The 27,438-nt window shown below is 40.1% G+C and overlaps 1 protein-coding gene across 3 annotated transcripts in view; it reads right to left on the bottom strand.

Moving 5' to 3' along the window:
* The window catches only part of DOCK11 (dedicator of cytokinesis 11), a 196,636-nt gene that overhangs the window by 117,673 nt on the left and 51,525 nt on the right, over nucleotides 1-27,438 (bottom strand). For all 3 annotated transcript variants that reach the window (XM_059909928.1, XM_059909929.1, XM_059909930.1), the window contains exons 7-18: nucleotides 24,296-24,430; nucleotides 21,943-22,120; nucleotides 21,447-21,526; nucleotides 20,100-20,183; nucleotides 15,899-16,039; nucleotides 14,516-14,728; nucleotides 9,292-9,414; nucleotides 7,709-7,791; nucleotides 4,395-4,517; nucleotides 4,115-4,191; nucleotides 1,318-1,502; nucleotides 1,164-1,229 (exon numbers count right to left, since the gene is read on the bottom strand). In XM_059909928.1, coding sequence (XP_059765911.1) covers nucleotides 1,164-1,229; nucleotides 1,318-1,502; nucleotides 4,115-4,191; nucleotides 4,395-4,517; nucleotides 7,709-7,791; nucleotides 9,292-9,414; nucleotides 14,516-14,728; nucleotides 15,899-16,039; nucleotides 20,100-20,183; nucleotides 21,447-21,526; nucleotides 21,943-22,120; nucleotides 24,296-24,430 — 1,488 coding nt within the window. The remainder of the gene's footprint in view (nucleotides 1-1,163; nucleotides 1,230-1,317; nucleotides 1,503-4,114; nucleotides 4,192-4,394; nucleotides 4,518-7,708; nucleotides 7,792-9,291; nucleotides 9,415-14,515; nucleotides 14,729-15,898; nucleotides 16,040-20,099; nucleotides 20,184-21,446; nucleotides 21,527-21,942; nucleotides 22,121-24,295; nucleotides 24,431-27,438) is intronic.

Below are 27,438 nucleotides of genomic sequence, written 5' to 3'. Positions count from 1 at the left end.
GGAAAGATCCGATTTCATTTCTAGTGTGAGTTTTTCACTTCCATAGGCCTAATAAGTTCAAGGATGAATATATGGAGTCACTGTGCCAAGGTCCTAACTGCCTCACTCGGGTACTTCAGAGCTAGCCTCCGGGCCAGCTAAGAAATGAAAGTGACACTCCGCATGAGTGCAACGCCAGCTCTCCCTAAATATGGTCATGAAGGCAATTTGCAGGCACTGCGGAGAGGTAACCTAAGAATCTTTAAGTATACAAAAGGATACCGCATGGGGGTGAAGAAAAAGTTATTCTCATCTCCACTGAAGGAAGAATCAGAGAACATACACCTAATTTGAGCCAGCTAATTCTTAATTTAACTTAGCTTTCTCTGTGAAAAAACTCTCTTTTCAAAGGTCAGAGCTATTAAACATTCAATGACTTAATCGGGGCTATTCCAGCCTCTTTCCCGAGGTGGTTTAAGTGGAAGATTTGCCATCCATCTGTCTGACTTAGGCTCAAGCTAGAGAAGTTGGGAAGCCAGATAAACACTTTGTGATGGCTAGAAGGTCTGACTTCTCTCTCAGGCCTCTGATTAATGGGCTAAAGAGCCAAAAGTAAAAAGCGGCTATGAAGAGTGAAAATGTAAGGGCACTGTGCAGTGACAGGTATTTAAGGATTACGGTATTAGATAATGCTGAGATGCTTTTCGTAGATCACTAATTCAAGTTTGGAGGCACCATTTGGCAGCCAGAGACTAGAAGTCATATCTCAGATCAAAGCAGTTATGCTGTGCTTCTGTCAGCTCGAAGCCCGTTCAGGTTTCAAGGAGAAAGGAGTTTAAACTCCCCTGATGGTACCGTTTATAAGCTGTCAGGTCATAGGAGAAAACGACCTTGTGACTGGGCATTGGAACAATCCAAAATCAAAGTGGAGCAAAGGCAAAAATCTGGCATATGAAGCTTACCCATTTTTAAAGCTATATATGCTCCTAATTCATTTTGTTATTTCTTAGTATTTAACGCATTCTTGTAGTTAATGTGTAGGAGTAGAGAAGACGATATAATATTTGTCACATTAGTACATTTTCTTTGACGTTTAAACACATTAAACTTAGCATATGGAACTATCGAGTACCAAAATCTCTATCTCTACTAAAAATGCATGCTTATCAATATCACAAACAAACCTTTAGAGCGCTAGCATCACTTTCATCCGAATCCCGGAATTCCACACAGACTGCGATGTTCCTTGCCTAAAATGATTCATCATTCAAAATGAGTGACAAAACAAAATTATAAATAACATTTTACACCCCAAAATATATAGTTTACACTGTGTACCTTGGCAAATGTTTTCTGGCTATCGTATTTTAACTGCAAGGGATATACATATAGATGGTTTTTGTAAATAGTAAATGGATAACAATATTTTGTCATTTCTGGAACAAACTCTTCAACTTCCACAGTAATATTTTGACAATTCTTTTCAAAAGGCTTCAGGGGCACATATGAAGACGTAATACAGTCTATAGCAGAAAAAAGAACAGGCAAAGATATAACAATCATTAACACATTCCTGCATTTATAAAAATATACATGATTTGTGTTCTCAAAGAGCAGTTTAACAAATAGAATTCTTAGTGATTGACAAAAAGTTATACAACCACTTTAAGAACCCAGAAGAACAAGTAGGAGTAAGTAGCCTGATGCTGATTTTAGTGAAACCCTTCAAACCAGACGTGGATTGCTATTTCATTCTCAACGTAGAGTGATTTGCCAAATATAACACATCATAATTTTGACAAATTTAAACTCTGCAAAGAAATCCATTACATTTTGCCTCCTGTGACTGCAATTTAGCTTTCACTGCAAATTTCTATTGGTATCAGGGAAGTAACAGTAAATTTATGCCAATTAGCTCATGGCTAGTCATTCTTAAAAAGTTAACTTGGTGCAGGTGCAAATTTTCACTTAAGAAATAATGGCAGCCTTTTGAAACTACAAATCTTATGATGTGTTACCAATGATAAATTCAATCCTCCCGAAAGTGGAAAACACAAAGCCTCAGAGAGGTGTAGAAGCACATGTTATTGAGGTAGCCCCTTGTAGTAAAGGTTATTCATACACTTAAGGGGCTCTAAGACTGCTGGTCCTTGCTGCAGAGCAATACTGATGGAGAAGGAAGACCCCGGAGAGCCAGACCTGAGGACACAATATTTTTCGTTCGGTTTGGTTTTCTATTATAGCGATACTTACAACAGAATATCTGGCGGTATAGAGTAAAGGTACAAAGAAACAAGTGATCATTTCACTACCCAGAGATAACTACTGCTAATATTTTGGCATATTTTCTTCTAGTCTTCTTCTTATGCATGTTTTATATAACAACACAAAAATCCCACTGTATACAGAACTTTATCCTGGTTTTATTTGGCGTTTTATCTGATGTCTTATTTCATGAATTTTTTGTAAACATTATTTTTCATAGCTGCATAAAGTTTCATGGTATCTGGATACCATAATTGCCTTAACCACACTGACAGTGCTGGGCTCTGGTTGTTTCCAAATCCCCCCGCCCCATATAAACAACACTGCGAAGAACACCTTTATGCATAAACTCCTGTTTACACTTCAAATTATTTCTTTAGGAAAAAAATAATCCATTGTACTCTTAGATGTTTTAAAATGTCAATTGCCACTCTCCTACTTCAATCTTTTCGTGACTTCTCATGGTACTTGGAATGAAATTCAGTCTTTTAAGGAGTTACCAGGGTCTTTACAATTCTCTACATGACGTGATTTTTCCTACTTCTCCTACTTCATCTCCTACTCTCTCTTGTGCCCGTCACACACTACACTAGAGCCACATTGGCTCCGTTTCTGTTCATACAAACCAAGCTAGCTCCCACCCTCAAGATCTTTACATATGTGACACCCTCAGAGCAGAATGTACAGTCCCAATCACCACATGCTGGCTGGGTCACATGGTGAGCCTTCATTGGCCACCCTTTTTAAAGCAGCCTGCCCAACCACAGACTGAAATTATTCATTTATTTGTTTTCTTGTTTAATGTCTGTCATTCCTTCTAGACTGTAATCTCCATACTTTCAAAGCATCTGGTAAGTATTCAATAAAGTTTACTCAATAAATGCTTATTCGGTGAATAAATGGCTAGATAGAATCTCAGAAATGGAATGCCTTAGTTACGGACATTCATGGATATCTACTGCCAAATTGTATTCCTACTCATGATGGGGGACGGTGCCTGGCCAAAACCTAGCCAGCATTAGACAGTTCCACTTCATTTTTGTAAATCTGATAGATGAACAAAAACATCACAATGCTTAAATGTTTACCTTTGTGTTAGTGGCATAATTACTGAGATTGGACATTTTAAAATTATTTACAAGTCATTTTATTTCCTGCAAATTGTCTTTTGTGTCTCCTGAGATCATAGATTCTTTAGACAAGAAAAGAGATTCTCCTCCTTTTGGATCCCTTCGTTGATGAAACTTATCCAAGGCAAAAGGAGCAGAAACTCACTGGAGCACACTCACAACATCATATATAATACATGAAACAGCACCTGATAAAATCAACTTAATTCACTTCCTAATCTGTAACTATTTACCACGTGTCCTGGGTTGAACAGTGTCCCACCAAAATTCATGTCCACTAGAAGCTCAGAATGTGACCTTATTTGGAAATAGGGTCTTGGCAGATGTACTTAGTTAGGATGAGATCATAATGGATTAAGGTGGGCCCTAAATCCAATGACTGGTGCTCTTAATAGAAGGCCATGTGAGGACAGAGGCAGAGATTGGAGCGATGCAGCTACAAGCCAAAGGATGCCAAGGATAGTCAGCAGCCACTAGAAGCTAGGAAGAGGCGAGGAATGGTTCTTCCTTAGAGCATTCAGAGGGAGCATGGCCCTGCTGACACCCTGATTTTGACTTCTAGCCTCTAGAACCACAAGAGAATAAATTTGTCATTTTAAGCCACCCAGTTTGTAATACTTTCTTACAGCAGCCCTAGGAAACTAATATACCATGTAAACCTCAAGAAAAACACTGAGAAGATAAAAACCTGAGATTCAAGCATAACTCTGTAGGCTTATTTGCAATATGTAAGTTCTTACTTGATAAGTCCACAGGAACACATTCTACTGTGATGTTTAGCTGCCCAGGAATAATCTGCAACTTGGTCTTCTCTGGCCTAGGTGTAAAATAAGAATATTTTATACTTAAAAATATGATTAAGAAGTGCATTGGTTACACTTTATCCAAACTTCCAAATGCTTCCAAATCCAAATGCTCTGAAGCATTTGATTTTTCCCATATATGACTCACATTCAGAATTTGAAGAAATTATAATTCATCTATTATACTGATTTACTGCAGTAACTCCAAAACACTTACTTCTTGTATTCCGAGAGCAACTTGAGAATGTCTTCATTTGAAAGCTTGCTACTGTCTTGTTTATACAAAGGAGAAAATCTCCCATCCAGGTCCAGAGAACCTTGAATATCTTTGAAAATGGGTCTAAAACAGGAACAGAAGGGGTTTTTTAACTCGAAAGTATTGATAAATTAAGATAAAATAGCGGTGGTGGGAGTATAAAATGGTGAAACTATTTTGGAACATAATTTGGCAGTTTCTCCTGAAGTTAAGCATACACCTACCCTCTGATCCTGCAATTCCACTCCTAGGCATATTTCCACATGGTACTTGAACGTTCACAGCAGATTTATTTGTTATAGCCCCAAACTGGCAACCACCCAGATATTCATCAACAGGTGAATAAACAAATCGTGGTATATTCTTACAATGGAATACTACTCAAAATGAACAACTGATACAACATTATGGATGAAACTCAAAAACAGATTGAGCATAAGAAACCAAATGCAAGGGACTTCCCTGGCGGTCCAGTGGTTAACACTTCTCCTTCCAATACAGGGGGTGCGGGTTCCATCCCTGGTCGGGGAGGTAAGATCCCACATGTCTCGTGGCCAAAAAACCAAAACATGAAACAGAAGCAATACTGTAACAAATTCAATAAAGACTTTAAAAATGGTCCACATCAAAAAAAAAAAAAAAGAAACCAAATGCAAGAATACATACTGCATGATTCCATTTATATGATAGTCTAGAATAGGTAAAAGTCATCTAAGGTCAGTGGTTGCCTGGGTGTGGGTGGGATGGCTGACTGGACAGGAATATAAGGAAATTCTCTGGAGTGATAGACATGTTCTATATCTTGGTTGGGGTGGTAGTTTTATGACTGTAAATATCTGTGAAAATTCACCAAGTTGGACATATAAAATGTGAATTTTAATCAAAGGTAAATTCTCTCTCAATAAAGTTGATAAAAATTGAATCAGATATTTAAGATCAATTTATAGAGTCTACAATATATATGTAAAGTTTCCAATATGAATTGGAATTATTCCCTCCCCCTCCCCTTCTTCCATTTTTCAAGCAGCTATTTTACTGCTAAATCGGGAAGTAATGTACAAGCACCCAACACACTGGAAGCAGCTATGGCCAGAAGCACAATTCCCCCTGGCAGAACCTCTGAAAATGTGGTTATAGGCATTAACTATTGTTCCTACTTCTAAGCATACCTCCTTTATTTTCGGTAAACAGGGGTTTATCACACATTTTTTAAATACCCCAGCCAAGCCTTTAGAGTGAGGTCCTGCTACTGCTGACAACCAAAATAATTCAGGAAGAAAAAAACAGCATAATTCCACATCAGAACTGAGGAGCAAAGCTTCTAACTTTGAAGATTTTAAAATTTATTTTTCTACTGGCAAATCAGCATCAAGCAGCTACTGCTATGGCCTGAAGGGGGGCGGGGGGCAGTGTGCCACAGGTGTCCAGAGTGGGCTCTGAACTCAGAAGCCATGAGCGCTAGGTCCTATTCATACACATGCCATGTGAACTTGGGCAAGGATTTTTTTTTTTTTTTTTACTTCAGTGACTCAATTTCCTCGTCTCTAAGATGGGGGAGAATACTACCCACCTCTTTTTTTTGGGGGGGGTATGTATGTATGTAGGTATTTATTTATTTGTTTGTTTGTTTGTTTGGCTGCGCCGGGTCTTAGTTGCGGTGTGCAGGATCTTCGTTGCCGCATTCAGGATCTTTTTTTTTTTTAGTTGCGGCATGCGGGATCTAGTTCCCTGACCAGGGATCGAACCCGGGCCCCCTGCATTGGGAGCGCAGAGTCTTACCCACTGGAGCACCAGGGAAGTCCCAATACCCACCTCTTAAGGAAGTATACATTAAACACTTAGACCTCTGCCTTATACACTGAGCACTTAATTCCTATAAATAATAACAGCAGCAGCAGCTGGAGCATCACTAAGTATGCTTATATTTACAGGCTATATTTCACCTTCTATAATGCCTAAATATACCACCCTCCACTACTCTTTGCCCTTGACCTATCCTTGGCTATCATTCTTACCAGTCTGCAAAACAAGGACAAGGTGTCTTTTCATCTACCAACATACAATGCATTTTGAGACCTTCTCCCAAATGAAATGATTGTAAATAGTGACAGAAGAGTTAATTAACTTAGAATCTCCTATCCTTATGCTACTCCTCAGCACCCACTGAACGTAACTGATTGAATTATTCAGAACATGGTGCCCTTTCCCCAGAAGTTCCAGTGAGCTGTACAGGCTATACCACAAACAAGCCAGTGAACTTGTACTTCAAAGGGGGAATAAGCAAGAAGCACGTTTTAAGTCATCACTGTAGGTAGACTTGCAAGATCTGGAGAAAAAACATGTAACCCACCATCAGATATGTGGTATAGATAATACACTTCCTAATAGACTACCCCTGAAAGGGTTGCCAAATTTGTCATCAGAAAGCAAGAAAATCTATTAAGTAATTACACACTTGCACTTAACAACAGCATTCTTTGCCTTCTCATTTTTAGTATGTTTTTCAGAATTACTCTATGATGGCTTTTCAAAGCATAAACCCAGCCAACTCTGAAATAGTGGGCACACTGTACATAATTCACTACAATTTCTGGTTTTCTGGAAAAAAATTCCATCACTTTAGCAAATAAGCTCTGCTTTAAAATGCAATAAAATTAAGTGGTGTCAGTCAGATCAGTAACCCAAGCCAAAGAAAACTTCCCTGAAGCAAGACATTTGAAGAAATGAAAGGTCTTTGAGGCACAGCAAATTCTAAGAGAAAGAATTCTCATATCCTGTTACAGACTGAATGTTTGTATCGTTCCCCCCACCCCGGCCCCATGCCGCCAAAGTTCATTTGTTGAAATCTAACCCCCAACGTGATATTTGGAGGTAGGGCCTTTGGGAGGTGATTTGGTCATGAGGATGGAGACCTCATAAATGGGATTAGTGCCCTTCTAAGAGGCCAGAGAGCTAGCCCGCCCTCGTTCCACCACGTGAGGATACAAGAAGTTGGTTATCTAAAACCTGGAAGAGAGTCCTCACCAGAACCCAACCATGCTGGCACCCTGATCTCGGACTTCTAACCTCTGGGTACGAAATAAATGTCGTTGTTTAAGCCACCCAGTCTATAATAATTCATTATAGCAGTCCGAATGGACTGAGACACATCCCAAGTGTCCCAAGATGTAACTGGCTTGTCAGAAACAGACTTCCAAATGCTACTGGGAAAGACGACAGCCCTCAACTTCACATATGAGTGTGAATAGATGGGTCAGGATTATATTTGTACAAACCTGGCAGCCCAGGCAAAGGGCATTCTGTATTGTCCAAGGCGGCTACACACTTGCTTAGCTGTCCTGTGTACCTTCTGGGCTGTCTAAGGGCAGAAATAAGAAGATAGGATCATATTTGTTCAAACTACCAGGGACTCACCCAGAAAAATAATTGCCCCAACTTACTGATATAAAACATCAAAATCTAGGAAAACTATATATAGAAGTAGCTACAAGTAAAACACAACACACATCAGCCACCCACTTTTCAAGACGAAAGTATTTCCTAAAGGTTCTGCGTTTTCTCATCAACAAAGCCCTCATCGAGATATCAGAAGACAGACAAAATAGATGTAGGGCATGTTTTGCACCAAAGACCACTACTGGGAAAATTTAAGCAGTTTTAATGTGTATTTCCTTTCACAACCTGAGCAGGCAGACACTCATCATTCTTGGGAGAAGTTTGTTCTGGGTACCATTGACCTTTTTACTCCCAAGATAAAAGCCAAATGACCAAGAATCAATGCAATTAGTTTAGCGTGGGCAGGAACTGCTGTTTGCACAGGCACTGGAAGATGGCAAAGGAGATTAACTGCCTATAGAGTCTAAACAGGCTGTGAAAATGCTGGCTGTATGCTCACCCCTAGGGATACAGAATGCTAGAGGCTTTTATCTATATTGTTCAGAGTTTCTTTTCCCACAACTTAGTCATAGGTCTCCTCAGCATCTCCCACTTAATAAACACTATTTGCACACACAGCTAAATGCTACATATAACAGATCGACTCTTATAAATACTCAGCAGCTGGAGTGCCGCTAATGAACTGTGCCACGAATGCTTTCCCTCTCTGGGCCTCACTTTTCTCATTTATAAAATGAGACGAGAGAACTAGATCAATAATTTCCAAAAGTTTGGAATTCATGATCCAGAAATTTGGATGATTATATGGGTTGCCGACTTTGAAGGCTGCCATTTAAAGCCCCTGGATGGTAAAAAATAATCCCTGCCATTTCATATGTCAACATTTCAGGAAAGACAGACAGGTATAATGTTTAAAAAGTAGGAAGGGCAAAAATCTCGGAATAAAGGACAGCCCTTCGAATAAAATACACTGAAGTTTCATGAATGGCTCACTATCTTGTCTTTCTTTTCTCATTTCATCACAGATAGGAGTAAATTTGAGTACAGACTGGCATTTGGAAACTGCAGGACTGGGTCATTTTTATCCTCCGAGCTCTGACATTCTAAGCCTGTATTGCAGGGCTGGGAGTAAAGAAAGGGTAGCTATTGCCAAGGATACGGTATCAATGAACAGGTGTTGCCTAAAAGCCTTTAGCTCTTACTTTGATAAACAAGCAAAAATCAGATCGTCATGTAAAAAGGACATAAAGGAAAAGGGGAAAAAGTCACGTTCAAGCCTTAGCATGCATACTCACATAGTATACAACATTTTCAGAAAATACTGCATGCTGAGAGAACGTTGTGGGGTTTTTTTGTTTTTTGTTTTCTTTTGGGAGGAATCATTGATGATACCATTTAAAATATCAATAAAAGGCAAATTCTACATCAGGCTGAAATGCTCACAAACGATCTTTATAAATACCTTTGCCGGGTCGGAATTTTTGATGTAGGGTTCTGCACAGTGCGTGATGTTTCCCTGGAGCACCTTTTCAATTCTCGCAACCAGGAAGATTTCAGGATGTGGATTCGTCACTGAGAAAATTCCCTGGAAAAAATTCCTTCCGTTAGACTTTTCTTGAATGTAACCTCATATATACAGTTGTTTGGTTAGTGATTCCTAGTGGTGTGTTTAGCACAGAATGTTGATATTCAACATAGTATCATGTCCAGGGCCCTGGCAATAGACAGCATTTCCTTTAATACAGTTTCCCAGGCTCCCAATGTTCCTTTCAAAATGGATTTTCTATTTTGTCACCAATTTCACGTGTATTAGTCCCCAAAGCACAGGTGTCACCCTGGCTGCTTAGTCTCTTGTGTTCGGCGGTGTTTGCGAGGAGCATCCTTAGGCCTTATCTGTACAGCGTGTATTGTTTGGCTTAAGCGGCATGTGCAAAAATAGCGTGCCTTTCTGAAGTGGAACCGGATATGCATTTTTAAATGTAACTGCCTGTAACTCCAGGGCAATTCCCTCACACTTAACTACTACTGATGGTAGCTAAGAAGGAAGAAAATACTTTACTGCTCTGTATAACATAAAAACTGAATCATCCTATAGAAAACATTCCTTTGTTGCAGTTAAAGAGCTCTGGTGCTCTCAACGTAAAGGTAGAGGACAGAGGATCCAAAACTCCTTTAGTTCCCAAACACTTTATCTCAGGTACCAATGTAGATGCAACCCAAGTTCCATGAGTTTTCTTTGAAGGCATGTGGAACAACCATATCATCTCCTGTTCTAGTTCAGCTCCTTCCAAATATAATGTCTTCCAAATAGCCTGTTAGTTGGTTATGTCCGTTGCTTAAAGGAGTACCACACAAATGAATTCAAGTGTAAAAATCCATCACTGGGACTCTACCAAGTTTTATTTTTCTGCTTGGTGTATTACCAACTGTGTTAAGATAGTGTGTTCCAGTTTTCAAAGCATTTCAGACACGGTAGCTCATCTGTTCCAGAAAGAACCCTCTGAGGTAGACAGGAAAGAAGAGAAAACCGAGTGTAGGACGCTAAGTTATTCCCCCAAATCCAGCAGCTTCTAAGGGTCCCGGATTATGGCTGATTTAGCTTTGAATTCCCAAGCAGCAAGCATGGAAGAAAGTGGTTAAAAACTGTTCGGGGAGTCAAATTTCCTGGGATCAAACGCTGACCCCACCATTTATGGGTTTAGGCAAGTCGTATCCTCTCTACATCTCAGATTTCCCATCTATGAAACGGGGGATGATGAGAGTTAAGAGCGCTTCTGTAATCTTCTTGAGTGGATTAAATGCAGTAACGCACATTGGGTACCTGGTTATTGCCAGAGTAACCCAAAGCGTCTCAAGATCACAGAACTTGATTTTTGGTTCTGCCAGGAGCGTGTTGCCCGGGCTGTGACATGCAGCTGGCAGACTGCTCGAGCGGCTCCCGCAGAAGGTATGCTGAGCAGTGCACCTTGAGTGCGATCTCTTGCTTTCTGATTGTCACATAACTGTGCTAGATAGTTTTCGTGCACCATCTCCCTCAGTCTTCATAAAAACCCTTGAACGCAGGCGCTACGATATACACATTTTACAGATTAAGAAACTGAGGCTTAGAGACGTTCATGCAGTAAGTGGGTGAAGATTGCAGCCAGGGCTTCCAGACAATACACAGCCTCTCAGCCTCTTGACCTAGGCTTCCAACATCTCACGCGATACAGCTTGGCGAGAACAGTAACACCGATTACTGCCATGGCTAACATTCACTGAGCGCCTATTGTTCCCCGTGCCCAGTACTCCAGCCGTTTCCCCACACTGATGCGAGCAACGAATATTATCATTTAAAGGATCTGACAACTGATAAGAGGAAGCTGCTTTCACTCGTTTATCTGTTATCACTGTTACTACTGTTCTGAATAGCAGCCGCTTCTTACTGAGCCAACTCGGCAGGCCTGGTACAGAGCCAAGTGCTCTCTAGGGACAGCACACGTTGTCTGAGCCTCACGGTCACCCCGGATGCAGGTGCTATGGTTACCTCCACTTTACAGATGCTGAGGCACAGAGATGCTCACTGACCAACTGACCAGGATTCCGGCCCAGGGGGAGACTCTCTGGGGCTGCTTTGCCTTTTGCCCCAGCAGCTTCAAGCTCTCCCCGTCCCCGGAACACAGAAGGGCAACCAGAGAAAACCCAGGAATCCTGTGCGCGCTGGGAGTCTGGCTCTTCAGGACAAGGCCTCTGGCCCTTCCCTCCTGCCCCACCAAGGAGGCATGGGTGGGCCTGCCCCCGCCGGAGGGTGACTCTCACCCACTCCACTGCCCCCTCCCTCTAAAGAACGGGCCAGGTCCCCCCCAGCCCAGTCCCCAGCACTTAGCCCCCAGGGCACGGCAGGGCACGTGACGGCAGTGCCCCCTTTTCACTAGCGCCCAACACCTGCTGCCCCCCAGCGGGGAGCCCACAAGCCACAGGTCAGTTTGGGGGACACGGGGGACTGAGCTCTGTCAGGGCATCTGGGAAGGAACTGCCAGGCAGCTGAGAGTGAAGTAACTGGTCACAGTGGCTGTTTGGTGTCAACGGACCCAGCTTCCTCCCTTTCCTGTGGTCACGCTGTTGCTCCAAGGAGCAGATGGGGAGGGCCTAGAATGGCCCACAAGCCCCCACTGTCCACCGAGCCCTGGAGTGGCCTCTTCCTATAGATCATGCCGCCCCTTGAACAGCCTTGGTGGAGGTGACGGGGTTGCCAGAGAGCCCTTTCCAGGAATGCTGGGAAACCAGGCTCTTCCCCTGTCTCTAGGGTGACAGGGAAGCAGTACAGTAGAGGGGGGAAAGCTGGGCTTTGGAGCCTGCTAGACCCAGGCTCAGGTCCTGCTCCTCATCTTAGTAGCTCTGTGACCTTGAGCAAGCCACCTGACTGCTCTGTGCCTCAGTTTCCTCATCTATAAAATGGGGATAGGAATAGGACCTACCTACTTTACTGGGGGTGTGGTAAGAATTAAATGACTTTATACAGATAAAGTACCTAGAGAAATACTGAAAAAAAAATTGCTGAAAAAAAATTGCTGAGCTGAGATTAGCGTTCAGATCTGCTAACACCCAGTCTCTCCCTACACAGTACTGCATCCTAGTCCTAAACGGGAGGAGGATGAAGAAAAAGCCTTCTTCAAAAGAAAATGTTCAAATATTGGAGCAAATGACCGCTTCCTGGTATCTTTAGTTGATCTGGAACAAGGGTGCAAAATGATAAAGCCATTTGAGGCCGCTGCCGATCGTTCTCACCTCTCCAGCTCTCATCTATTCCTTTGAAGCCTCTCTCACGTCCCACATCTTCTATGCAGTCTTCTAAGTCAACTCCTGACTCTTGACCCCTCCTCACATTCCAAACTCCTCCACTCCCCTTGTGTTATACACGTCAGCACTTAATTACATACTGCCTAATGTTGTTGACTGAGGTCTTTCAAACAGACCTAGGCTCAAATCCCAGCTTCACCACTACCAGCCAGGTCATGATGGGCAGCTTACTTAGCCTTCCTGATCAGCAGTTTCCTCATCTGCAAAACAGCAATAATTATCCTATTTCACAAGACAATGGTGTTTACATGAGACACCAATGGAAAATTCTGGCACACAAGAGATATGCAAAAAATGCTTATTTTCTTCCTGACCTAGGTTATAAGTGGGATGACACCTGAAACCACAATTTAAACTTCTTGTATTGAACAGACAGCTGAGCACATTGAACTAATGCAGCAAATACATCATTGGCTTAGAAGGACTTATTTGACATTGTGTGGAAAATTTTAGACATATAATTCAATAGCAGGTTCTCAAATACTTGTAATACTGTCTTGCTCAATCTCTCTTTTAGAAGCATAGGCCGTCATAGTGGAATGTTCAAGTATTTGACAACCACAGTCTGAGTAACAAACTAAGAGGATGTAAGGGAATGAGGAGCAACATGGGGAAAAACGACCACAGATCCACAGCCCACAGAGGGGAGTGACAGCACATGTCAAGTCCCCTACCATTGGGCAATCTGTATCAATGAGCATAATCTTTGACCCTGAAAACCCCAATGCTTGAAATTTATTCTAAGGAGATAATTCAACAAGTGAGCTAACATGTAAGCACAAGGATGCAATAATGCAGTGTTCTTTGTGAAATCCCCAAATTAGAAATATCCTAATGAGCTAAATCAGTGGAATAACAGATTAGCCTTTAATAAGAATGTGACTGATCCAGATAGTGATACAGGGTGATAAACATGATGCTGAATAAATACAGTAGGTATAAAACAGCATGACTGTGATACAGTCTGTATAAGAGTATACATAATGTGTATGTGTTTATATAGACACAACAGAGACATCTAGAAAGATGTTTGCCAAAATGTTAATAGTTATCGTCTGTGGGTGGTGATTTTTACTTTCTTCTTTATTTTTGTACTGTTTGAATTTTCTACATGATAATGTATTTATTTTTATAATCCGAAGAAAAAGGAACAACATTTTTATTTAGGGTAAAATAAATCTCCTTACAATGTGAGCTGCTTTGTTCTGCTTCTTCCCACTTTAATTCTCTGCCACACTCTAGTTTCCTTTCAGTTGCAAAAGTCTAGAAGGCAGACCATCAATTCTGCTCTGCCTAACCTCTTGTGGCGTCCAGTCTGGTCAGAGGTCAAAATGCCAGGGGACTGTTAGGTTCCTTCCGAAGGGCATTCTTTGCCTCAGATAGGACAGGGGAGCGTAGCATTACAGCTGTGACACAAGAACTCCTTGAATAAAGAGAGTTTATGCTCCATTAAAACTACCTACTCAGAATGGGAATGGGAGTTAGGGAGGGAAGGTTATTGTAGGGTCAACATTTTCTTCAAAGAAACGAGTCTTACAGGTACTTATTGCCTTGCTCAAAAGTATGCGCAGGGGTACAGGGGTGTGTCTGTGTTATCTGCATTCCATCTCACAAAATACTTCCTTTGAGATTCACATCAGGGTCCCACTTCACCAGTGTATTATTAGCATATTTGCTGGTTTCCTTTTTTTCCCCTCCAACTTCAGTCACCAGAAAAACATCTATACACAGACCCTACAAGAGATGGAATGCCCATGAGAACACTGGCCTGAAACCATGAAGGAACCCAAGGGTGTCTCTGTTTCTTATTCTGAATGCGCTACCAAGGCTAAAAGATCATTCCTTACCTGCCTTATGTAGCGTAACTGAGATTCAGCAATTCCATGAATGAAAGACTCCGGTGAAGAGCCTCTTGGGTTTCCGTCACTAGCCAGTTGGGTTGAAGGGCTCCACAGCATTTCACGGACAGATGCGGGATTCAGGTCTACGTGGAAGTCAGCTGAAATCTTACAATTGTTCTTCACATCAAATAAGGCAAGATTGATAAAAAAGGGTTCAACCTGGGAATGAAAACCATTACGTTTTTAAACTATGACTTTAATTTTAGGTGGGGTGGGGGGAGGGACACAAATCACAAAATAATTTTTTTTTAATTCCTCAAGTTTCTGTGATTACAGTTCCTTTCTGAGTTCAACATTTAGCTAAAATTGCATTGTGGCTCATTTGCATATAAGAAAGAGCATTCTAAATAACAGACTATCAAATTTTAACTTCTGTCAGGTATAATTTCACAAGTTATAAATTTTTTAAAATGATGAGTAGAAATCAGAAGCCACATTTAAAGAACTTCAACTGTTCTATGAGTAAATTTTAATTCTCCATAGCCTTATTGAAATTACCCAAAAATAATGCCGCTATTACAGAGTAGAAATAAATCTTCCCTTTTGCTATGTTACAGCTTACTGGATTATACATTTAATAAGAGCTAATAACAGTCAACATCAAATTGCTTGACAAAAGCTTTGCCCCATCAGCAATTTTGGAAGACATGATTCCTCTCTACAGATGGCATTTGAAAGCTGGTCACAAAGAGAAATTTCATGCCAGATGGCATAAAGATTAACCCTTTACACACCGAAAGTCTGCTAGTGCATCTCAGCTACTTTGTAAGAGAATAAATCATCACTGTGGATATTTTTCAAAGACAAACTAGAACCCCCAAAAAGATGAACATAAAATGCAGTCTCTTTGGCGATTTTACATTCATAGTTTCAAGTATTCCTAAGCAGCTCAAATGATGCATGACAGCTAATAATTAGAATTTTCTGCACAGCATCTGCGTTCCTCCATGGCTTTGGTGTTCCTTACTCATGGCTATGAGTCAATTTCACAGAAGTCATATTCTCTAGTAGAATTTACAAATTTGAGGACTTTCCAGGTTCTGGAGACATGTCCCTCTTGAATGTAAAGAGCCTACCTACTCTACCTGCTATTTTGAATAGGTAAGACTTTCATGAATCCTCTCAAGATGAAAACACATTCCTATTCTGGCAAAAGAAAGACATGTATGAAATTCTTCCATGTCAAATTTATCATAACATGTAGCAATGGAATTTGCATGCAGTAAATTAGTTCTCAGAAAAAAATTAAAAATCTTAAAAAAAAAAAAGGAAGAAGAAGCTTCCTTAATGCACTGGTTTAATGGAGGTAGAAGGAAAATTCATACATACGTTTGTGGGTGGTCCTTTTGCATTGTCTCCAACTTGACCCAAGATATTGAACGTTAAATCATGGCAATTTACCAGGAAACGTTTATTGCACTTTTCCTCAAATGGCTTTATATCAGGTTCAATTCCTGAAAAGTCCAACCTCTACAAAATACATAATATGAATCATTTCCCCCCCAAAATAGATATCATATGAATACAGATCTATGCATAAAAATTGCAAAACCCAACAGTTCTCTATCCATTCTTCATTTGAACTCTTATTTTTTTATTCAACAAGCCTTTGTAGAGCTCTTATAGTAAGGTTTGAACACAGATAGAGAGAAATCCCGACCTCACCCTCCACCCCGCTCCTCTGACTTCATCTCCTATCCTCCCCCCCACCTCTGTTCAGCCCCACTGGCCTCCTTGGTTATTTCTCCAGCACACCAAGTATACTCCCACCTCAGGACCTTTGCACTTGGTGTTCCGTCAGGAACCCTCTTCCCCCAAGATAAATGCAAGGCTTCCTTCATTTCATTCCTTCATTTCATTCAAGTGTCCAATCAACTGGCATTTCCACAGAAAGACCTTCCTTAATTCCCTATGTAAAACTATATACTCTCTGAAAGTCTCTACTCCCTTTCTTTAATTTCGTTTTCTAACATTATTTTTAATATTTATTTGGTTGTTTATTGTTTGTCTTCCCCACAAAATATTATGTTCCAGGATGGTAGGAATTTTGTTTCTTTCATGAGCTGTGCAGGAGACAAATATGACATGAATGGATATGGAAGGCAAGAATAACACAATGGCCTCTAACTTGGAAGATTCAGTAGACTGTGATGTTATAAACTTAGATGTGAAATAAAAATGAAAAGCAGGTATAGGGGGAGGGTGAAAAGAGATGATCAGTTCAGCTAGGGATGTGTTGAGTTTGAGGTGATGCAAGTAAGTGGTTGGAAAAATAGGAGAGGTGTGGGTTGGAGATCTGGATTTGGGAATCAGCGGTAACTAGGGTGAGGAGGACAAGGCCGGACCTCTGGGGACCACCTACATTGAAATGATGAACAGAGGGAAAGGCATGTGCTTAGGAAACTGAAAATCCCTGAGCTCAGCTTCTAACAGAGCTGGGAGATGAACCCTGGCTGCCACAGAGATATATTTTTAAGAATTATTGGTATTTCAAAATAAAGTTTAAAAAAAGATATTGGGAGTCAAAGAATTCCTCTCACAGAATCCTCCTCCTCAGCTCACCCGGCTCAGGCGATCTGAGTTCATCTGTTCATTCCAATGGTCTGAACAGACTCACATTCTGTGCACAAATGGGAGGAAAAGTATAGACTGTGGGACAACTTACTATACTTTCGATAAGACCAGAGACAGGGTAGATGGGAAATGACTGGATGAATCCGAGCAGAATATACTGCCAGTATGGAAAACTCAAGCCAAGAAACAAGAATTTTTCTCAACTGCCTGAGTATTTCAAGCCAAAGCAGGTATTGTGCCTGCAGAGTCTTGGATAATTATAGCTGTTCTGACCTTGCCTACATCACTGACAAAATTCTCCTTAAAAGGGCCTAAAATATAATATTTGTACCTGAAAGCACGATTTTCCCCCCAGAGTCTATTTATCTACAAATGTGTGGGACTAGACAGCTCCCTCTTGAACACTTATCTATCTGTGGAGCCAGCGGAGGCAAGTCATTGCCATGGAGATCAATTCTAATTTCCGCCCATTTATCTGCTCTCCTTTCTAGCTTACTCAGACAGTGGAATGTGAAGAGAAGCTGGACTAAACCACCCCAGCCCCCAAATCCTTTCCCTCCTGAGGCCTAAGAGTGCAAATGTTGGGACATATGGCCATCCTCAGTAGTTCAAAGTCGGAGCCACCCCCTTCAGTCAGTGTTTCTTTTCTTTTGTTTTTTGTGTTTTTTTAAATTTTTTGTCTGCCTCTTCTTTGGGGGATGCTTATTAGGCATGTACATTTTTTATTTTTTTGGCCACGCCACTTGGAATGTGGGATCTTAGCTCCCCAACCAGGGATCGAACCCGTGCCCCCCTGCATTGGAAGCACGGAGTCTTAACCACTGGACCGCCAGGGAATTCCCCAGTGTTTCTTTATTCTCTACGGTCAGTGGAAGAAAACACGTCTCTAAACACTGAACTCTGGCCAAAAGTGACAGCCGATATTATAGGATGACACTGACTACCTAGAAAAGTACTCGACACACACAACCTGGATTTCTCTGTAGTGAAACTGCCTTCCATAACCAACACTGAACTCAATTTTCTGTCAAACTTTCATTGCAACTGTGAATTTTTCTCTCACTGTAGCTCACAGATAAACAACTCAAACATAATATCAGTTCAGTTCCATGACCACAAAAACACTACACCACAGATTTTTTAAAGACACTAGATTGAGTTTCAACCACAGTCAATTGGCTTCTTTGTATACAATCAAAGAGTCTGACATGTTCAATTAGAGCCCAATCATGACGGTGAGGGGTGGGATCAAAGGCTCAGACATGCTTGGAATGAGTAAATTTCTGAATGAATATCTTAGAACTAACATTCCCAAGGCCTGCTATATCCTTTTTTTTTTTTTAATTCATACAACTTACACAAATAATATAATAGTGCTATGGAGGAAAAGGGAGAGGAAACATTTAAAACAAATTTTCCCCAGATAATTTTATTTTCTCATGTGGTGTTTTATTAAGGAAAAACTTTTGCATTATTTATAGACTATATACTTTTTCCATTTCAGACTAAAAACTTTTAGTTAGAAAACTGTATGAAGTGGGGGCTTCCCTGGTGGCACAGTGGTTAAGAATCCACCTGCCAGTGCAGGGGACACAGGTTCGAGCCCTGGTCTGGGAAGATCCCACATGCCGCAGAGCAACTAAGCCTGTGGCACACAACTACCGAGCCTGCGTTCTAGAGCCCGGGAGCCACAACTACTGAAGCCCGCGCGCCTAGAGCCCGTGCTCCGCAACAAGAGAAGCCACCGCAATGAGAAGCCCGTGCACCACAACGAAGAGTAGCCCCCGCTCGCTGCAACTAGAGAAAGCCCTCGTGCAGCAACGAAGACCCAATGCAGCCAAAAATAAATAAATAAAATAAATAAATTTATTTTAAAAAAAGATCAGAGGAGGCTCCTCTTTAAAAAAAAAAAAAAGAAAGAAAACTGTATGAAGCAAAAAGAAGTGAAAACAAAATCAGTCTTCCCCAAATTATTTTATATTGTATTGACATTTTCACTGAGGAAAAAACTATAATGCTTATATAATGCATACTTTTCTATTAAAAAAATTCCACAGATTTTAATTAGAAATCTCATGTAGAAAAATTGAAAAGAAAACCAAAATATTCATCTTCCCTCAAATAAGTTCATTTTCTTGTGAAATAGTTTCCATTAGGAAAAATATTTGTAATACTTATACACTGCAGAATTTTTCCATTTTAAAATATCAGCAATTTAATTAGAAAATATCATGGAATTACCTAAATGGGAAAAGAATATGAAAAAGAATAGATACATGTATATGTATAACTGAATCACTGCACTATACACCTGAAACTAACACAATATTATTAACCAATTATACGCCAATATAAAATAAAAATATTTTAAAAAGGTAAAAAAAAGAAAATATCATGGAATTAAATATTAACTACCTATATATCTTAGTACAAAAAGTGCCTCACTCTCATGAAAGAGATTAAAATACGCATGTGCACATAAACCCGCACTTCCCTGCACCGCTTTCCATTTAAAGTGAGATACGTGAAATTATCCCAGTTCTACAGGCCTACATCACAAGTGGAAAATAAACACGTCTCTTATGACTTGGTGTTCCTTATACTGTAGATATTCACTGCTACTGGATCACAATTGTATTTAATGGGTTAAAAGCACTGAAACCATTGTTAAGGACTCTTTAATTTATCCATTTTGAGGAGTGAGATGAAGTGAAAAGAATATAAAGAACTGAGAGAAAAAAAAATATATATATATATGTTGTCCCAAACTATTCGTATATACGCTAGTCCTCTTAGTGAAGTTAGCTGTTAAGCTACTTGTTCAAAGTAAGCAAGACAAGTATAAAGCAATAGATATGCCCAGTAGTGCAAAAATCAGTGATTTCAACATTTCAGACATTGTTTATCTGAATAAGCAACTATTCTAGGATTATTTAAAGAAATATATCATTAATACCTGAACTTCCGAGTCAAAAGAAAAGAGGTTCTGTCTTCCATCTCCTCTACTGAGTTTGTTCAGCTGTTCAGTTTCTCTTCCATACTAAAATTAAAACAAACATATATATACACACACACACACAAACACAAAACATTACTCCATTTCCTTCAAAACAGTATTAAATGCCATTTAATTATCTAGTTTATGTGAAACTAGCAATCTGCCACAGCTTCAAAAATATACTATTCTCCATTTCCAAGTACTTAAGGTGGATAAAGAATGCTTGCTGGGCAGAGAGTCACAGTCACCATGACCCATAAATAAGCTATAGATCAGCTTCTTATACTTTCTATATGCCTTTTATAATACCAAGAATACTGTTCAACCCATAGTACAAAAAAAGAAATACAAGAGACTTTGGATGTAAAAGAGAATAAACGAGAGAAAACACTATCTTTTATATATCCATGGTGCTATCCATGGAATATTCTACACAATTCTGATTCCATCACTTTAGGAAAAACATAACGGGCTCTACGGTCTGGAATGACAAAGACTCAGAGGGGATACATTAAAATCTACAGGGGATCATGAGTGCATTCCTAAATTTTGGAAAACAGCTTTGAAGCTTAAGAGAACGGTAAATTTAAACTAGAAAAAAGTAACATCTAAAAACCTGTGTAACTTATTAGTTCAGGAAGAGGAATAAAGTAAAAATATAAATAGGTTTGGCAAGGATTTAAATGAAGAAATGGGTCATAACCTTCTAATCTATTATAGTAGAGAGTCCACAGAGTAATATATGTAACCTACTAAGATAGGTATGATAATCCCCTCTACACTTTCAAAACTGGCTCACTTCAAACACCAAAGAGCAGGGTAACTGACACAAACGCTGTCTGTTAACCAAAATCTTTATCTGATGAAATTATTCATATACATATACATAGGCATTCACATATAGAAAGACTATGATTTTCATACAAAACGTATACAAATCATTAGATTGAATATCATGTTCAATCTTCATCAAGAGCCCCTTGAATGAAGAATAGTTAGTGTATGAATGGCATACAGTAACTGAACTGAATAAGAAGTAGCAGATAAAATTAATAAAGTCACAAAAGCCTACAAGTACTTCTTGGCATCTAGGGAAAAAAATAACATTTTCCAAACTGTTAGTTGGCACTTACAGGTCCAGCTTTAGGAGTGTAACTTTTCTTTTACCATCTCTACCTGTTTCACTCATTTGTTGTGGTTTTTAATCTTAGAAACGACATTGCCACATGGAATCCAGCATTCAAACTTTAATAGCTAATCCTGCATTGTCTCAGTTGAAGGCAAGTTGCCATCAGAAAGATGTACCTTCATCAGTTCCGGATGCATGCTCCGTTCCAAACTGGCCATGATGTTCTCGGCTTTTCCTTGGCTGCTAGTTTCATCATCTGCGAATTCATTAAAAGCAGATGTTCTAAACCATGCAGGCCATTACTAATCACCTAAGCGGAATATCCTAACTATCTCTCTCTCCCACCCCAACCCCTCCTACTAGATTTATTGCAAAGAATTTTGATTATGAAAGCACAGGGAAAACTCTAATGGACTTTTGAAAATCTGCCATGAATTCCCTATCTGTTTCAGTCTGGTTATATTTCATATGTCAGAGCCCATGTAGCATCAACTCTTTAAAAAAAAAAGAAAGAAAGAAAAGAAAACCCTATCAACCTCCATAGTCACTTTTAATGAAGAAGTAGGTCAACCTTCAAGATTAAGAGTTCTATATTCACTCTACACAAAGGACATTCCCATGGATTAAAGACAAGGGCTTTACCTCAGTAATGAATCATTTAAAAATTCTGACCTTGTGCTGTCTCTACCGTCTCCTTTTTCTCTTGCACTAAACTGTCGGTATTGATCTGAATAATCTTTTTCAAAGTTATCAACCATTCCTCCATTTCCTGCTCAGTTTCAGCAGCCAGATAATGGCTATACTTATCTAACATCTTGAGTTCAAAAGCATGACGGCGCATTTTGGGGCACTGGAGGGGGAAAAAAAAAAGACGTGTTCAGTTAGTTTAGTTGCCCTTTTAATATTAGATTTCATTAGCTTATTTATTTTTACCTCAGCTCAGCACATATGTACGTCAATACTTTCATGAAAGAATTGCTTCTTTCAACAAGGAACAGAAATTCCAAGACGATGAATGACCATGTCAAACATCTTATTTATTCCCCTCAGTACTGAGCACGGCAGTACATGCACAAAGTTGGCATAAAATACTACACGTTGAGTGAGTATTATCATTTAAGGCCTTCTGACATCCTCCACATTTGGATAATCAAACTACCACCATAAAAATAAGCAAATGTTTTACTATTTCCACCCTGCTTAAAGTTTTCCTGGCATATTCATAGGTTTTCAAAATCAGCCCTTAAAAACAAGCTTAAATGTGACCTGAAATAAACCTGGTACTTGCTTTATATCACACCATAAAATGCAATATCACTATCTAATTCACTCTGCCATGCAGAATATGAAATGCATCACAGTAGCATAAAAGAAGACTGTAGTTGGGTCATATTAGATTGTGGCTCTCCATAAAAATGATGGAAATGGCCCAGGCTGAATACTAGCACACAAGGAAAATAAAAGCCTCTTCCTTTCCTCAAACACGATGACACCTCTTTTATATTACCACCTTCTCTGTCATGACAAAAGAAATGACACACTCTCCCCCCCTCCCAAATACCTCAGCATTAATTTCAAGAAAGGCTCATGAATCAATAATTTTCCAGTGCATGGTCATCATTCAAGAAGGAACCAAGAAAAGTTCCTCCTTCTCATCTTCAAAGCATAGTAAAGTATGAAATTAAACTGCTGTAGCAAGTCATAAAGATTTATATATTTGAAAATATTTGGGAGGAGGGAATCATAAATAGAGGGGAAAGCAGAGTCTGGGAGCACCAGAAAAGGAGGTCAATCCGGACTAGAGCTAATTGAGAAAATCTGGGAATTGTATGTGCCTTCTTCCTTCCAGTAGATAAGAAAGCTGTCACATATATATATATATATAAAAGAAGGCAACTTCTATTCACATAGATCTTTATATCTTTTATATTTTATGTTTTAAAGTGTTTCTTTACTTGCTCCTCATGACAATCTCATTTGATAAAGCGAGTAGATATCATTAATCCCACTTTACAGTTCTGAAAACTAAGATTCAGGTAGGTTGAGGGTGTTGAACCAACATCTCCTGCCTTCCACTCAATGCAGTGCCCCTTCTTGTCGACCAGGCCACCCCGGCTCTGTAGTAATGGCTCCTATCCCACGGTCAATCAACTTCCTATTTAATCATCTCTCTGCCCTCTGCTTCCCACCCCATCCATGCTAACCCTAATGTCCCTGCCTCCTCAGTAACTCAAATCAGCAAACATTTGTTAAGCCCCTACTGTACGTACAACTCTGCTAATTACTATAAGGGACCCAGACATGAATATGACATGGTCCCTGTAATCCAAAAAGGAACGTGCAGAGCTAAGTACAGTGGTAGCACAGGGGAGGTGGAGCTTAATTCCATGAGGGTGAAGAAGAACACAAAAAATGTTTCACGCCACAAGTCCCATTTGAGCCAAGTCTTAAAAGATAAGATTCAAACAGGAACAGAAGGGGAAGTATATGCCAAGCAGAGAAGCAAATGTAAGAAAGGCACATAGGCGTGAAACTCAGCGGAGTGCTTAGCCTGGTGTGACTAGAGCACAGAATGTGTATGGGGATGCCGGGGGGATGGGGATAGTAAGGAGAGTAAGGTCAAATCACTGCGGGCCTGCAATGCCCTGGTAAGAGATTTCGAGCTCACTCGGCAAGACAATAAATCAAGAGCCAAAAGGTTTTGACGAGACAAGTGAAGGACCCCATCTACGTCTTAGGAAGCCGGACGACACATCAGAAGGCAGGAAGGTGAGACTCTAGGCAAGAGAGGATGAAAGGGGGAACCAGAGGAAGACAGTGAGAATGGAAAGAAGGTAAGAGATTCAAGAGGCACTCTGGAGCAGACTCCAAAGGACTGGGTAGACACTTGAATAGTGGCACAGAGGGAGAGTGGGAACTCTGAAGAGGATTCTGAATTGCTAGTATGAATGTTTTGGTGGATGCAGATGTCATTAACCAAGGCAGAAAAATACTGAGGTTCTTAATAGTTGATCAATAACCCTACCTGAACAACATCAATGCAGGCGTCCAAGTAGATGCAACCTTTAGATTCTTTTGAATTTTTCTCATCTTTATAGGAATTGAGAATATACGAACCATCAGGAAGCTGGGTTAAGTAAAAATACCGTCTCTTGAACACCTATGGGGGAAAAACCAGCAGTGACACATTTGTTATGTATACATTGCATTTGAACAAAAAACCCTGAAGGGCTTGCCACACGCATTATATCTGGACAATCTTCAGACAACTTGGGGAAGTCATTAGGAATTACCGTTATCTTGATTTTGTTTTAAGATGGAGAGCTTGAAGTCAAGTGGTTTACTCTCAGTCAAATATCTGGAGAAGAAGTTTTAACACTTTAAAGTTCATAAAGCATTTTTGTATCTGAATCACTATCCATTTCGCTACAGCATCCTTCTCCTGTTTAATTGCAAACCATGACTGGATTCTTATAATTTCGTTCACCTCACCACAAATCCAAGGGTGTATACATACACACATACATACACACACACACACACACATACACCCTCTATCATACAGTTACATCTCACCTGCACATCTTATTGCACTCACCTATGCTGCTCCAGTGTCCCCACTCCCAAGAGTCCAGCTTATAACACACTCACAGGGAAATACTGAGAGCAATTAGTTGCCACCAGTTGCTGTTCAGCGCCCTGTATGCTGAGATTTGAGTCAAAAGGCCCAATGTGATTGGGCCACGCGTTTGAAATTAGGGATTCACAACAGTTAAGGAGTAGCCTGCTGCTACAAGTCACAGCGAAGCCCACAGGAATGGGGAAAAGGAGGAAAAGACAGCCTGATTCATTTATTCTGCCCCTCTACTCTCCCTTAAAAGACTCTTGAAAAAAAAAAAAAAAAAAAAAAGACTCTTGGACCTGATGAAGGAGGTGGAAAAAGGGTTAGGCTTAGGATTCAGAGCTCTCTGATGAATCTATGCTTCTTTCAGTAAGCCACAGACTGCAAGCTGTGTTCAGCATTTGTTATAGTAAAATTCCCCTGGTTAAGAGATCTAAAAGCATTTCAGGGCGGGAATGGGAAGACAGACTAGGAAATAGCCTCTTGGTGATCATATTGAAGAAATGCATTCCTATGCATCTTGTCTTACTCACAGAAGTCAGCTTTAAGACCTAAGCTAGCCATTTTCAATCACCCATCTGATAATCCAGTATGATCTCTGATTATTTTAAGAACTTTAATTATGGAAAGAGTATTATTTGGCAAGATTATTCTTGAAAACTACTTAACTCTTGGCAAAGTATCTAAAATATCAACAATTCATTTCTCCATGGCATGAGAGTAAGCAAAATATAGAAATAGGTTAAGGGGCATTTCTTTTAAGGAAAACCAGTAAAAAGAAATCATACGCTTGTAGTTATTTTTGACTTGTTCAAATATCCCTGATTTTAGAATGAATGACAAAAATATACCAGTGTGAGGAACACCCTAACAGGTTAGACTGGTAAATGCGTACTGCTTCTATTTCAGGGAGGGGCCCTGTGGGCTATATGGTATCAACAGAAAGAAGTCCAAGAAGAAAATACCACTTTGTTTTTCAATGCCAATCAAGTAAATATTACTGCATCAGTATACAAAGGCACAGAAAGTGTGTGTGTGTGTGTGTGTGTGTGTGTGTGTGCGCGAGATATCATTTTACCCACGTTTAAGTTTACTGCAACTATAATGAAGAAATCTAGATTCATATATAAGGAAAATGTTAATCATAACGGTGATCATATATATATGTGTATATATATATATATATATTTATGTTTGCTTATTTTCATGACAGTGGTTCGTATCTGTTATTAAATTGATGGAACCAGAAGACCTAAAATGACATAATGAGCTGATTTCAAATGAACAAAACACCACTTTTTAGAAGTTATCACAATACTTACATATGACAAAAATTAAAATACATTTTCCAGGCAAAAATTAACATAAAAATTACAACCAGATTAGAATCTGAACCATGATCAAATCTAAAACTCAAAGTTCATAGATTCAGTGGTATAGTCTGTAGACTCCATTGGCAGAGTCCTTAGCCAGCAACAGAGGAAGGGAAAACACAGAGCAAAACATCTGTGGCACAGAGTCAAATTATAGCCTGCAAAATTTTTTTCATGTACAGCTCCCTCACCAAGCAAAGATGTTTTGCGGCAGCCGCCATTTCCAATATTAGCAAAGCACGATCATCACAATAGAGGTGGAAAGGGATCTGAAATTACAGTAAATCACTTCCTGTAACATTGCAATTATGTCTAAATGTGACACTGAGGTAAGGGAGCTCGTGAACCTGGGGAGAGAGCAGATGCCTGAAAGTCATACGATCTTGATTCTCACCCAGCACTCCTGCTCCCCAGCAGTGAAACTGTCCTCAAGACTCAATTTCTCTCTGTTTCCTCACTTGTAAAATGATGGGATCAGATCAAATGATCTGTAAGATCCTTTTTTTTTTTTCATGATCTACAAATAATTTTATTGAAAAGGAACAAATAACACAGCAGCCTTCCCAGCTGGGGGCCACACTCCCCAAGCGATTTCCTACAGGCTTAAAGCACTCAGTTTGCATAGTAAGGACATTTTTAAAAAAATCATTTCTAGAGACAGCAGACTCTGCCCCAACGACAGATCTGTAAGATCTCGAAGACGTCTTCTCATTCTAATATTCTATGATATATGTTGGGTTTCCACTTCTGGGAAGCTTTTAAGGTACTTTTCAAAGAAGAAAGGAGTATCCTAAATCTCATATGGAACCAAAAAGGGAAGTCAGAAACAGGACTTTTTTTTTTTTTTTTAAGTGGGATGAATATCAGGAGTCCCACTTTTTTTTTTAATTAATTAATTTATTTATGGCTGTGTTGGGTCTTCGTTTCTGTGCGAGGGCTTTCTCTAGTTGTGGCAAGCGGAGGCCACTCTTCATCGCAGTGCGCGGGCCTCTCACTATCGCGGCCTCTCTTGTTGCGGAGCACAGGCTCCAGACGCGCAGGCTCAGTAGTTGTGGCTCACGGGCCTAGTTGCTCCGCGGCATGTGGGATCTTCCCAGACCAGGGCTCGAACCCGTGTCCCCTGCATTGGCAGGCAGATTCTCAACCACTGCGCCACCAGGGAAGACCCAGGAC

The sequence above is a fragment of the Balaenoptera ricei genome, chromosome X (assembly GCF_028023285.1).
Source record: "Balaenoptera ricei isolate mBalRic1 chromosome X, mBalRic1.hap2, whole genome shotgun sequence".
In the NCBI taxonomy this organism is placed as follows: Eukaryota; Metazoa; Chordata; class Mammalia; order Artiodactyla; family Balaenopteridae; genus Balaenoptera; species Balaenoptera ricei.
Note: the sequence above shows the minus strand (reverse complement) of the source record. Positions and strands in the feature narration are given on the sequence as shown.